The following is a 12,756-nucleotide window of genomic DNA, read 5'->3' as shown; positions in this document are numbered from 1 at the left end:
TTATTGCAGGGTCTCAAGCACTACAGGGTCTGGGTGTTATTGTAGGGTCTCTGGTGTTATTGTAGGGTTGTAGGGGTTGGTGTTGCTGTAGGGATGTGTGTTGCTGTAGGGTCAGTGGTGTTTTCGTAGGGTTGTGGGGCTGGGTGTTATTGTAGGGTTTCTGGTGTTATTGTAGGGTCTGGTGTTATTGTAGGGTGTTATTATAGGGTTGTGGGGCAGTGATGTTTTTGTAGGGTTGGGGCACTAGAGGGGCTGGGTGTTATTGTAAGGTCTCTGGTGTTATTGTAGGGTCATGGGGATTGTGGGTTTTGGCATTATTGCAGGGTCTCTGGTGTTATTGTAGGGTCAGGGTTGCTACAGGAGGTGGGTGTTATTGTAGGGTCAGTAGTGTTATTCTAGGGTCTCAGGCACTACAGGGGCTATGTTGGTGTTGTTGTGTGGTTGCTGGTGTTATTGTAGGGTCTCCCCAGTGACAGCCCTATATATCACAGGGGCTCCCCACACAAGTCTCTTCCCAGAGGACCTTCTCAGCTGCTCCAGGGAATCTGTGGGTGCCCCTTTGTTATTGTAGGGTCTCCCCACACTGGTCTGTTATTGTGGTTTTGTCACATGCTGGTTTGTTATTGTAGGGTCTCCCCTTCCAGGGTGTTATTGTGGGGTCTCCCCACCTCAGTCTGTTACTGTGGGGCCTCCCCTCACTGGTCTGTTATTGTAGGGTCTCCCCATGACGGTTCGTAATTAGGGGGTCTCCCCATGATGGTTTGTAATTAGGGGGTCTCCCCATGATGGTTCGTTATTGTGGGGCCTCCCCTTCCAGGTGTGTTGTTGTGGGGTCTCCTTACCTCAGTCTGTTATTGCAGAGTCTCCCCACACTGGTCTGTTGTTGTGGGGTCTCCCCACGCTGGTATGTTATTGTAGGGTCTCCCCATGCCAGCAGGTGTCATCGCACCTCAGGCTGCCCCGCATTCCCCCACTCCCCTGCTCCCCGACATCCGGCCTCCCCCTGGCTCCCCCCCCCACCACGGGATGGCACAGGGCCACTCGGTGTCCCCCTGAGTGTCCCTGGCATGGGAGGGGCATGGGACCCCCAGCTGCGAGGACAGGGGGGGGACAGGGAAGGAAGGGGGATGTTGGGGAGCAGGGAATGGGGGTTCCAGGGCAGGGGGATGGGGTGTCAGGGGAGTGGGGGAATGCCAGGGGATGGGGTGTCAGGGGAGTGGGGGAATGCCAGGGCATGGGGTGCCAGGACATGGTGGGGATGTCAGGGAATGGTGGAACAGGACATGGGGTGCCTGGATTGGGAGGGGGGGGTTTAGGGGAAGGGGTAGCGGTGTAATGCAGGGATGACAGGGAAGGGGGTGCCACAGTAATGGGGGGCTGCCAAGGAATGTGGTGCCAGGATGGAAGGGGATGCCAGGGAATGTGGTGCCAGGACACGGGGGATGGCAGAGGATGGGATAACAGAGTAATGGGGGGATGCCAGGGAATGGGGTGCCAGGGGAGTGGGTGGCTGTCAGGGAACAGGATACCCGGGCAGGTGATTGGGATCCAGGGCAAAAGAGGGGTCCCAGGGGTTGGGGTGCCAGGTTAATGGGGGGATCCCGGTGGGTGGGGTGTCAGGATGCCAGGGGATGGGCTGCCAGGGAAGTGGGTGGATGCCAGGGCATGGGATAGCAGGGCAGGTGATCGGGATCCAGAGCAGCGGGGGGGTGCCAGGGGGCGGTGTGCCAGGCCGCGGGATGGCGGGCCGGTGGGGCGGAGTGCCGGGGGGATACCGGGGAGCGGGGCTGCGGGGGGGATGCCGGGGAGCGGGGCGGCGGGAGGGGGTACCGGGGCGGCGGGTGGACGTCCCCCGCGCCCTCGCCCCGCTTTCCCCCGCCGTCCCCGCTGCCTGCCCGGCGCTATTTGAAGTGGGACAAGAAATGCTCCACGGGGTATCTCGGGGAGTCGATGCCCAGCGCCTGGCACAGCCCCAGCAGGCGCACGCAAGCCTCCGCCCGCGTCGCCCCGTCGCACGCCACGCTCAGCAGCGGCTCCTCGTACTCGCCGTCCCCCGCCACCTCCTCGAAGAGCCGGTTGAGGCGGACGAGCCCCCGGCCCTGCAGCTCCCGCAGCGCCTCCATCCCGCCGCCGCCCGCCAGCGCCGCGCCGTGCTCCGAGCCCAGGCACATCACCCCGGCCAGGTGGGCGCGGGGCGCGGGGCGGGCGGGCAGCACCGGCGGCACCCCCAGCGCCACCAGCACCGCCGCCAGCAGCAGGTCGGGGCCGTAGACCTCCCGGATCCAGTCGCGCAGGTAGAAGCCCCCCATGCGGGGGTTGATCTCGAGCAGCCGCGGGCCCCCCGGCCCCAGCTTGAGCTCCACGTTGAAGACGCCGTCGCGCAGCCCGCACGCCCGGCAGCACTGCAGGGCCGCCCGCACGAGCTGCGCCTGCCGGTCGGCGGGCAGGCAGGAGGGCAGGCAGGCCGCCGTCTCCAGGAACGCGGGGACGCGCGTGGGGCCGTTGTCCGACACCCAGGCGCCCACGAGCCGCCCGTCGAAGACCACCAGGTCCACGTCGTGCTCGGTGCCCGGCACGTACTCCATGAGCAGCATGGCGTTGCCCCAGCCCAGCCCGATGCCCGGGTGGTCGGCGTCGTCCCGCAGGTCCCGCCACAGCCTCGCCGCGTGCGCGTGGCACTGCCCGGCGTCCTCCACCAGCCGCACCCCGACGGCTCCGGCCCCGAACTCCAGCTTGGCCACGGCCGGGAAGGGCACGGCGCCCGCCGCCCGCTCCACGTCGCCGTGGCTCTGCAGCCGGCGGCAGGGCACGGCGAAGGCGGCGGGCGGCGGGCGGCCGCGGCGGCAGCGCTGCAGGTGCTGGTGGGTCCGGCTCTTCTGCTTGGCCACGCGGACGGCGGCGGGCGAGCAGCCGCGCAGCCCCAGGCCCTGGCACACCAGCGCCGCCAGCACCACGCAGTCGTCCCAGTAGGAGAGGCAGGCGTGGGGCCGCAGCCCCCGGGAGCGCACCAGCTCCAGCACCCGCTCCGCGTGCTCCTCGTCCCGTCGGTGCTCCCGGCTGTCGTAGGGCAGGAAGGTCTGGACCAGCCCCGCCGCGAAGTGGTCCGGGTCCGACTCCACCAGGTGGATCTGCGTCGCCAGAAGAGGTGTCGCCGGGACGCCCACCGCCACCGGCCGCGATGCGGCACCCGGCGTGCGCTCCGAAACCTCCGGAGGGCAGCGCCCCGAACCCTCCTCACCCTCAGCCCGTAGTCGCGAGCCGCCTCCCACACGAAGCTCTTGCTGACGCCGCCGGCCCCGATGAGCAGGATGTCCTTGCCCTCCACCAGGTGACACTGCGCCCGGTGCAGCATGGCCTCGGCCAGCAGCCGGGGCAGGTCCCCGGCGGGCTCCCCCACGGCGCGCCCCATGGCCTCGGCCAGCACGCAGGTCTCCAGGCACCGCTGGCTGTTGGTGGCCAGGGCCACCAGCTCCAGGGCGTCATCCACGCACGCCAGCAAGAAGTCCACACCTGGGGACGGTGACAGTGACGGTGACGCCGCGCTCAGCGCCGCGGGGTGACATCGGGGACCGGCGCCGCCCCTCGCCGCGCTCACCCAGGATGTCAGTGCGGGCGCGGGTGCCGCCGCGCTGCTGCGGGCTCAGCTCGGCCTCGGCGGCCAGGAGGGCGGCCATGGCGGCCTCGGCGGCCTCCCGGAGCTGCGTGGCCAGCGCCTGGCGCTGGCTGGGGGCCACCACTCCCCACTGCTGCAGGCTGGAGTCCAGGCCCTGGGGCAGCGCCGCCCCGTGACGCACCGGGCTGTCCGCGCGTCCCACGGCGCAGGCCACCTGCAGGGACACCGGCGCGGCCGTGGGGACACCGGCTGCGACCCCATCGCTCGGGGACGTGGGCTGCCGCAGCGGCGTGGGGACATGGACGGCCACACAAAGTAGTAGGACTACCTTGCCACCAGGTATGGGGGTGTTGGCTGCCACCTCATAGCCTGGGGACCCAGCTGCCACCAGGGAATGGGGATGGGGGGTGACACATTGACCCAAGGACTGGGATATGGATGGACACCATAGCCAGGGGACATGGGGATGTGGGCTGTCATGTTAATAGCTTGGGAGCACCGGGTGCCACCATGGCTTGGGGACACGGACAGCCACCATAGCCTGGGGACATGTGGGGCCACCAGGACACTGATGGCCACCATAGCCTGGGAACACACAGGGCCACAGGGGCATGGGGACCTGGGCTACTGTGCCATAGCCTGGGGAACATGGGCTGCCACCAGGGCTTGGGGACACGGATAGCTTGGGGACATGCGGGGCCACCAGGGCTTGGGGACCCACCGTACCTGGCAGAGCTGGGGCCGGTCCCCCCAGGACCTGCAGAGCAGGGTGCAGATGCGCAGGGCCACGGGCAGCCGCGGGGCTGGGCTGCCTGGGGGGCGAGCGACAGGGCAGGCACTGTCCCTGCCCAACCCCCCCCCTCCTCCGGGGGCTTTGGGCACCCCCCCGTGGCACCACGGTGGCCCTGGCCAACCCCAGCCCCAGGGGAGTGTGGGGTACAGCATGGGCATTGTCACCCCCAGCCCCAGGGGACTGTCAGGAGGCAAAGGGGGTCACCTTCCCTCCCACCTCTGGAGACCATGGGAGTCCAAGATGCCCTTCCCTCCCACCCCAGGTGACCGTGGGGGTCCAAGGTGACTTCCCCCCCCAACCAGGGACCATGGGGGTCCAGGGTGACCACCCTCGTGCCCACCCCCAGGATCTTTGGAGTTTGGGCATCCCGATGACCCTCCATCCACCCCCCACCCACCCACCCACCCCAGGGGACAGACACATGGCTGGCACAGCCAGGGGGACCCGGGGGGACCCTTTCCCCCCTCCCTGAGGGTGGTGGGCGCCCAAGGGCGGGGGCCTTACGTGGGGGGGGGCACGGGCAGGCGGGCGGTGGGCACCATGGCCTCCAACAGGACGCTGTCCTCCTCCGTCAGCCCCCGGAGCTGGGCACCCACCGCCTGCACCACCGACGCCCCCTCCTCCTTCCGGTGGGTGCTGTGGGTGCCCGTCCCCCGCCACCGCCACCCCGCCGGCCGCACCACCACCTGTGGGCACCTCCGTGTCACCCTGTGCCACCCCATCACCTATGAGCACCCCCGTGTCACCCTGTGCCACCCCATCACCTGTGAGCACCCCTGTGTCACCCTGTGCCACCCCACCACCTGTGACCACCCCCATGCCACCCAGTGCCACCTGGTGCCACAGCAACAGCCACCCCACCACCTGTGTGTACCCCCATGCCACCCCACACCATGGTCACCACCTGCATGTGCCAGTGTGCCACCCAGGGCCACCCCAACAGCCACCACACCACGCCGGTACAGTTGTCACCCTCTGTCACCAGTGACACCCTACTGGTGTGTGACCCACAGGTGCCCCCACCGTGCCCCTGTGCCCTGCTGTGCCCATGCCCCTTACCCCTACCCCCCTGCCACGCCCTGTGGGTGCCCCCCGTGCCCCCCTGTGCCCACCTGGCTGTAGGGCTCCATGGCGGTGCCCCCCCAGGAAGGCGCCCACCTCCTCCTGCACCAGGCTGTCCTGGCCCTGGGGGTCCTGCAGCCGCACCAGCCTCACCCCGGGCACCTCCAGCTCGGCGGGCAGGTCCCCCCGAGCCCCCAGGACAAAGGCCAGCGTGGGGGGCACAGGCAGGTTGGCACGAGCCGCCAGCACCCAGCGGGTGACCAGCAGGTCCTCGAGGCGGCGGGCGAGCGGGGCCGAGCCCCCGGTGGGGCAATCGAGGTCACGGGCCAGCTCAGCCGCCCAGCCGCCCTCGGGGTCCCACGGCGCGAACGTGCCCGTCACGTAGTTGGCACGGCGGGGGGGGCACGAAGGTCTCCAGGGCGCTGTGACCCCCCACCTTGAAGGAGACACCCTGGGAGAGCAGCAGGGACCAAGCACCGGGACACGACTCCGACGGCACCCGGCTGGCCCAGGTGGGTGACAGGCACAGCACCATGGCACCTGGGGGCGGGCAGGGGGTGGGCAGTGAGGATCCCACACCCCCTGACACCCCGGGGTGGCGTTTGCTGCTGGACTGGTGTGTACTGGGGTTAGTGGAGCACGGGGGGTCGGTGCCACCCTCCTCCCCTGCCTCAGTTTCCTTCCCAGCCCCGGTCACGCAGCACAGGCAGGTTTGGGGACCCCCCCCACTGTGGGTTCGGGGCTGGGGACAAGGGGGCGGTACCCACCTGGGCAGCGGGTGCCACCCTCCAGCAGGACGGGCAGGAAGGCGGTGGGGGAGCCCAGGATGCAAACGGTCATGTCCAGCGGGCCAAATCCTGCCGGGAAGGGGAGGGTCAACAGCCCCGGGGTGGGAACCCCGGTGCCACCCTGTCCCTGGCACCCCAGCCCGGCTGGGAGACCCCAAATATCCCTTGTCCCGAGCCTGGCACTGTGCCCCCCAGTGCCGCCCCAGTCCCTGCCACCCCCATGTCCCCGGACTGGCACTATTCCCGGATCCCAGTCCCTGCCACCCCCGTGTTCCCAGCCTGGCGCCATTCCCCCACCCCAGCCCGTGCCACCTCCGTGTCCCCAGCCCGGCGCCGTGCCCCCCGTGCCTCCCACCCGTGCGGGGCTCCGTGGAGCAGTCCAGCGTGGGGGGGCAGCCCCTCCTGGCACAGGGCGCTCTGCAGCCGCTCGAAGGCATGGGTGGCACCGTCGGGGTCCCCGCTGTCCCCGGGCACGTCGCCATCGGGGGCCTCGTCCTCCAGCCAGCCTGGGCACAGCGCCTCGGGCCCTGCCCACTCCTGCTCCGCAGGGCTGGGCACCCGCTCCGGGCTCGGCTGGGCCATCGAGAGCTGCGGGAGCAGGGACCGCACTGGCACGGGGCTGGCACGGGGAGAAGGGGGTGGCACGGGGCTGGAACTGGGATTAGGGGGTGACATGGGGCTGGCACGGGGTTAAGGGGCTTGGGATGGGGCTGGAACAGAGCTAAGTGGATGGCATGCAGTTAAGGGGCTGGTATGTGGGGCTGGCACGGGCTAAAGGGCTGGTATGGCGGTGGCATGGGGCCAATGGGATGGCACGGGGCTGGCATGGGGCTAGTGGGATGGCATCACGCTAGTATGAAGCTTGCATGGGACTAAGGGAGAGCACGTGGCTGGCACAGGGCTGGTGTGGGGCTGCCACAGGTCTAAGGGTTTGGTGTGGGGCCAGTGGTTTAGCATGGGACTGGCATGGGGCTGGCACAGGTCTGAAGGGCTGGTATAGGGGTGGTATGAGGCTGGCATGGGGCTAATTGCTTGTCACGGGTCTGGCATGGGGCTAAGGGGCTGGTATGTGGCTAGCAGGCTGGCACGGGGCTAAATGGGTGGCCGTGGACTGGCATGGGGCTGGCTCGGGTTTGAGGGGCTGACAGGGATCTAAGGGGCTGGCGTGGGTGTGGCACGGGGTTGTCACGGGGGCGGACACCGGGCGGGCACGGGGGACACGGTGCAGACGCAGCGTAGGGGAACGGGGCGCCGCTGCCACCCGCGGGTGGGGGTGTCACGGTGCCGGGGGCGCCGGGCACAGCGCCACCGCCTCGGGGACAGCGGGGCAGTGCCAGCCGCCGGGGCCACCAGCTCCCGGACAAAGCGTCCCCTTGTCCCCGCGGGGTCACGCGGAGGGTGGGCACAGCACGCCACGCTGCCCCGCGCCAGTGCCCGGCACCGCCGGGGTCCCCGGGGTGGGCACACACCTCCGCCCGGACCCCCCACCCGGGGCCCACTCACCATCCTGGTGACAGAGGGGCTGCAAGAGAAGGACAGGCAGAGTCAGCGTGGCTCCTTTGGGACCTGCCACTCCCCTGGCCACACCCCCACAGTACTGGAAGCCCCCTCTAGAGCCCCCCATGGGAGGACCCCTCCCGCAGCACCCACCAGAGCCTGGCACCTTTCCTGGGACACCCCTGGGTGCCAACTCTGGTGTCCCCAGCTTGTCCCCTCGGTGCCAACCCCAGCGGCCCCAGTTTGTTCTCTTGGTGCCAGCCCCACAGTGCCATTCCTGGTGTCCCGAGGTTGACCCCTCTGTGCCAGCTCCAGTGGCCCCAGCTTGTCCCCTCGTTGACCACCCTGGCGGCCCCAGATTGACCCCTCGGTGCCAGTCGCGGTGGCCCCGGGTTTTCCCCTCGGTGCCAGCCCCGGTGGCTCCGGCACCTCCGGCTGAGCCCGTGCAGGGATTAATGTAATCCCGTGCCAGCTCAGCACAACCGGGGGCAAACCCCCCGCCCCGAGGGTGCCAAGGCGCCCTGGGGGTGCAGACCCAGGTCCCCGGAGTGTCCCCGGCCCCCAGGGTGTCCCCAGCCCCGGCAGGTGCCCGGCAGAGCTGGCACAGAGGGAAACTGGGGCACGGAGCTGAGCGGTGCCCGCTGGCAGCCGCGCACCGAGGCACCCCCCGCCCCCCGGGGTGCCGGGACCTCCGGGGGACGCGGCGGGGGGGTATCCCCAAGGAGTGGCTGGCAGCCGGGAAGAGGGTTAGGGAACACACTGCTCGGTGATGTGGCACAAGAACCCCCCAAAACCCATCCACGAGGCAGCCACCGGGGTCCCTCCAGGTCCGCGCCCCCCCCCCAGCCTGGGGACCTCCCTGTCCCCCTCCACCCCCAGCCGGGAGGTGGCCCTGCGGTCCCCAAGCTGGGACAGCCGTGTCCCCCGGTACCTTGGGGTGGGAGCCGTGGCCTGAGAGCGCGCAGGGGACGAGGGCTCGGGGACAACTGGCACAGGGGACACCGGCCGGTCTGGCCTTTAAACCCCCCCCCGCGCCGCCCCGGGGTGCCAACCCCCGGCCCCGTGCCCCGGATTAGGCGACACAGAGCCCCATTGTCCCCTCTGCCACCTCGCGCCAGGCGCTGGCACCTCTGTCCGTGTCCCTGTCCCCGTCGCCAGGGAGGGACACGCTGCCATAGCGGGACCCTGGGCGTGGCTCAGCCTGCCGGGGTGTCCCTGTCCCCCTGTCCTGTGTCCCCAGGCTGGGCACGCCCTCCGCTCCCCCCCCCCCCCCCCCCCCCCCCCTGTCCCCAGCGTGGCGGAGCTGCCAACACGCACGTCCCCGGGCTTATCTCCAGCTGCCTGCGGTGTCACTGTCACCGTCACCGTCACCACCACCGGCAGGCACGGGGCCACCAGCGCGGCTGCTGCGCCGCAGGGTCCTGCACGCGCTGTCACCCCCTCCCTGTCACCCGCACCCTGTCACCCACGCTGTCACCTGCACTGTCACTCACACCTTGTCACCTGCACCATCACCTGCAGCCTTGTCACTGTCACCCCATCACCCGCATCCTGTCACCCACAGCTCGTCACCCGCACTGTCACCTGCACCCTGTCACCCACAACCCCATCACCTGCACCCTGTCACCTGCACCTGGTTACCCTCACCCTGTCACCCGCACCGTGTCACCTGCACCCCCCCCGCACACCTGCACTGTCACACCGCTCTGTGCACACACACACACACACACGTGTGCACACACCCTGTCACCCTGTCACCTGCATCCTGTCACCCACACCTCGTCACCTGCAGTGTGTCACCTGCACATGCACACACATGCACACACACACACACGTGCACGCACACACACGGGCACACACACACATCTGCACACACACACATGTGCACACACAAACGTGCACACACACGCGGGCACACGCACATGCATACACACACGTGCACACCTACATACGCACACACACATGTGCACACACACACATACATGTGCACACACACGCACACATGTGCACACACACATATGCGCACACACACACACACATGTGCACACACACATGTGCGCACACACACACGTGCACACACAAACACACACACATGTGCACACACAAACACACACACATGTGCACACACACACACACATGTGCGCACACACACACACGTGCACACACCCCGGCCTGCATCCCGCTGCTCCCACCCTCCCTGCACCAGCACCCCCCCAAGAACACCCCCCCCCGGATCACCCGGACCCCCACCGGCGGTGGCAGTGGCGGTGTCAGTCGGTCCCGATGCTGTCACACCCCGGCAGTGGCTCTACCCGCTCCGGTTCCTGCGCTGTCGAGGTCTGTCGGGGTCTGTCTGTCTGTCCCGGTGCTGTCACACCCCGGCAGTGGCTCTGCCCGCTCCGGTCCCGGCGGTGGCGGCGGCGCCTCCTGCCCGGGCGGGGCGGCCCCAGGAGGGGCGGGGCGGGACCGGACCGGGGGCACCGGGGGACCGGGGAGACCGAGAGGGGTGGCAGGAAAAGGGGACAGCGGGGGGCTGAGGAGCCGGGATGGCACCACGGGGGGGACGGGGACAGGGAGCGGGACTGGGACACGGGACGGGGACAGGGACGGGGGTAGGGGACAAGTGACCGGGGACAGGGACCGGGCCAGCCCGAGGTCACCCGGGGCCGGGTGTAAAACTGACACCGCGGAGCAGAAATGTCAGGGCCGGGGCAGGCCCCGGGAGCTATTCCCGACCGCACCCGCACGGCGTGGAATGGCACACAGGGAATGGCAGGGAATGGCATGTGGGCAGTGGCACGGCACGGCATGGTGCACAGGGAATGGAATACAGGGAATGGCATGGCACGGCACAGGAGAATGGCATGTCTCGGCATGGCATACAGAGAATGGCACACAGGGAATGGCATGACACGGCACAGCATGGCACGGGAGAGCATGGCACGGCATGGCACAGCCACTGTGGGCAGGGGGATAGGCGGGGGCAGGCAGGGGACAGGCAGGACCCCATTCCTGGCACTGCCACCCTGCCGGAGCCGTGGCACAAACGTGTCACCCTCCTCCGTGTCCCCAGCGGGAGCCCGGCCTTCGGGCTGTCCCCGAGGTGGCAACAGCTTCCCGGCAACCGCTCGGTGCTGCTCCCGACGGTGTCGCCAAGGCCCCGGGGCAGGGACATCCCCGAGCTCTGCCAGGCGTCGTGTCCCCTGGTGTCCCTCTGTGTCCCCTACGTGTGACCCTGACCCCAGTCCTGGGGACCCACTCCTGCCCTGATCCCTCCTGGTCTGCCCCCAACTCCACCCAGCCCCTATCCCTGTGCTCCCAGGACTAGGATACGAGCGCCCATATCGCCCCATGTCCCCTCCGTGTCCCCAGGGCCCCAGTCCCGGGGACCCCCATCTACCCCGAGGCTGCCTCCCCCGCTCTATCTCTGCCCGCCCAGGAGCGGGATACAAGTCCCCGTGGTCCCTCATGTCCCCTTTCCCGCAATGTCACCTTTGCCGAGATGTCCCCTTTCCCAGGGTGTCCCCCTTCCCGGTATATCCCCTTTTCCGGGTTATGCCCTTTCCCAGGATGTCCCCTTCCCGGGGTATCCCCGTTCCCGGCGTGTCCCCCTATCCAGGGATGTCCCCTTGCCCGGCTTCTCCATCTGCCACGCATGTCCCAGCTCCACGGGTGTCTTCCTGCCTCTATGCCACCGCCGTGGCTCCCCGCCCCCCTCCCCTCCTTGTTTGTCCTGTCTCCCACCCCCATCGGCGTCGGGATCGGGGCACCGGGACAAGAGGGAGACCGAAGCGCCGCGGTGACTCCTCCGAGCCGGCAGGGGGCGCCCCCGGGCGAGGGAGGAGGCGCTCTGGGCGGGCGCGCGGGGCGTGGCGGCGCGCGGGCGGCCATGGCGGACACCGAGAAGCTCAACCTCGACTCCATCATCAGCCGCCTCCTGGAGGGTGAGGGGTCCCCGCCGCCCCCGGCCCCCGGGATTGCCCCTTGTCCGCCCGCGGAGGCCCCCAGGGCCCGCCCGGGCCGTGCCCCAACCCCGCGGAGGGGGGGGTCCCCGGCCCGGGCCTGGCGGGGGGGGGGGTTAGGCCGCGGTGCTTTTGGGGAGGGGGCTCAGGGCCGGGTGGTGTTTGGGGCGGGTCCCCAAGGGCTCTGGAAGGCTGGAGCTGAGCCTGGAGGATATGGGAGGAGTCCCTGAGGAGTCTGTACCCTGCGGGGGAAGGGGGGCGGTCTGGAAGATATGGGGGGTCCCCAAGGGGTGTGGGGGTTGGAACTGAGCCTGGAGGATATGGGGGGAGTTCCTAAGGGATCTGTTTCCCGGCGGGAGCGGCTGGGGAATATAAGGAGGGCCCCCTAGAGATGGGCTCCTGGCGAGGTTCCTGAGGCACTGTCGGGGTTCCTGGAGGGTTCCTGGGGCACTTTAGGGGTCCCTGACCCTGCTCTCTGGGGTGGGGGGCCAGTCCAAGGGTCGCGGCCAGGGAAGAACGTGCAGCTGACGGAGAACGAGATCCGGGGGCTGTGCCTGAAGTCCCGGGAGATCTTCCTGAGCCAGCCGATCCTGCTGGAGCTGGAGGCACCTCTCAAGATCTGCGGTGAGGGCTGGATGGGTGGGTGGGGGGTCCTGCACAGCCCTGTGCTGCCCACGGGAAGGCAGAGGGGCTGTGGGGAGCTGGGGTCCCACTCACAGCCTGTCCCCCCCCTCAGGTGACATCCACGGGCAGTACTATGACCTGCTGCGGCTCTTTGAGTACGGGGGCTTCCCCCCTGAGAGCAACTACCTGTTTCTGGGGGACTACGTGGACCGGGGCAAGCAGTCTCTGGAGACCATCTGCCTCCTGCTCGCCTACAAGATCAAGTACCCCGAGAACTTCTTCCTGCTGCGGGGCAACCACGAGTGTGCCAGCATCAACCGCATCTACGGCTTCTACGACGAGTGTGAGTGCCCAGGCTGGGCCCCCCAAAACCCCCAGCTGTCCTCGTGCACCCCTCACCTGCTGCTGTCCCACCCC

General features: G+C 68.9%; 2 protein-coding genes across 2 annotated transcripts in view; one reads left to right on the top strand and one right to left on the bottom strand.

Moving 5' to 3' along the window:
• Window positions 1–1,886: 1,886 nt before the first annotated feature.
• On the bottom strand, window positions 1,887–6,325 carry CARNS1 (carnosine synthase 1). The gene is given in 9 exon segments (XM_027698648.1): window positions 1,887–3,128; window positions 3,239–3,510; window positions 3,596–3,827; window positions 4,340–4,421; window positions 4,911–5,092; window positions 5,519–5,548; window positions 5,550–5,870; window positions 5,872–6,008; window positions 6,236–6,325. Coding segments are annotated over 9 exon segments (2,556 nt in total). The 5' UTR covers window positions 6,309–6,325; the 3' UTR covers window positions 1,887–1,901.
• Window positions 6,326–11,605: 5,280 nt separating this feature from the next.
• Window positions 11,606–12,756, top strand: part of LOC113975013 (serine/threonine-protein phosphatase PP1-alpha catalytic subunit-like) — an 8,648-nt gene continuing 7,497 nt past the window's right edge. The window contains 3 exon segments of the mRNA XM_027698623.1: window positions 11,606–11,697; window positions 12,208–12,339; window positions 12,452–12,682. Coding sequence (XP_027554424.1) covers window positions 11,643–11,697; window positions 12,208–12,339; window positions 12,452–12,682 — 418 coding nt within the window. The 5' untranslated portion in view covers window positions 11,606–11,642.

The sequence above is a fragment of the Neopelma chrysocephalum genome, unplaced genomic scaffold, assembly GCF_003984885.1.
Source record: "Neopelma chrysocephalum unplaced genomic scaffold, ASM398488v2 Primary Assembly neopelma1_24, whole genome shotgun sequence".
NCBI classification, from domain to species: domain Eukaryota; kingdom Metazoa; phylum Chordata; class Aves; order Passeriformes; family Pipridae; genus Neopelma; species Neopelma chrysocephalum.
This window is presented reverse-complemented; position numbering and strand designations above follow the sequence as displayed.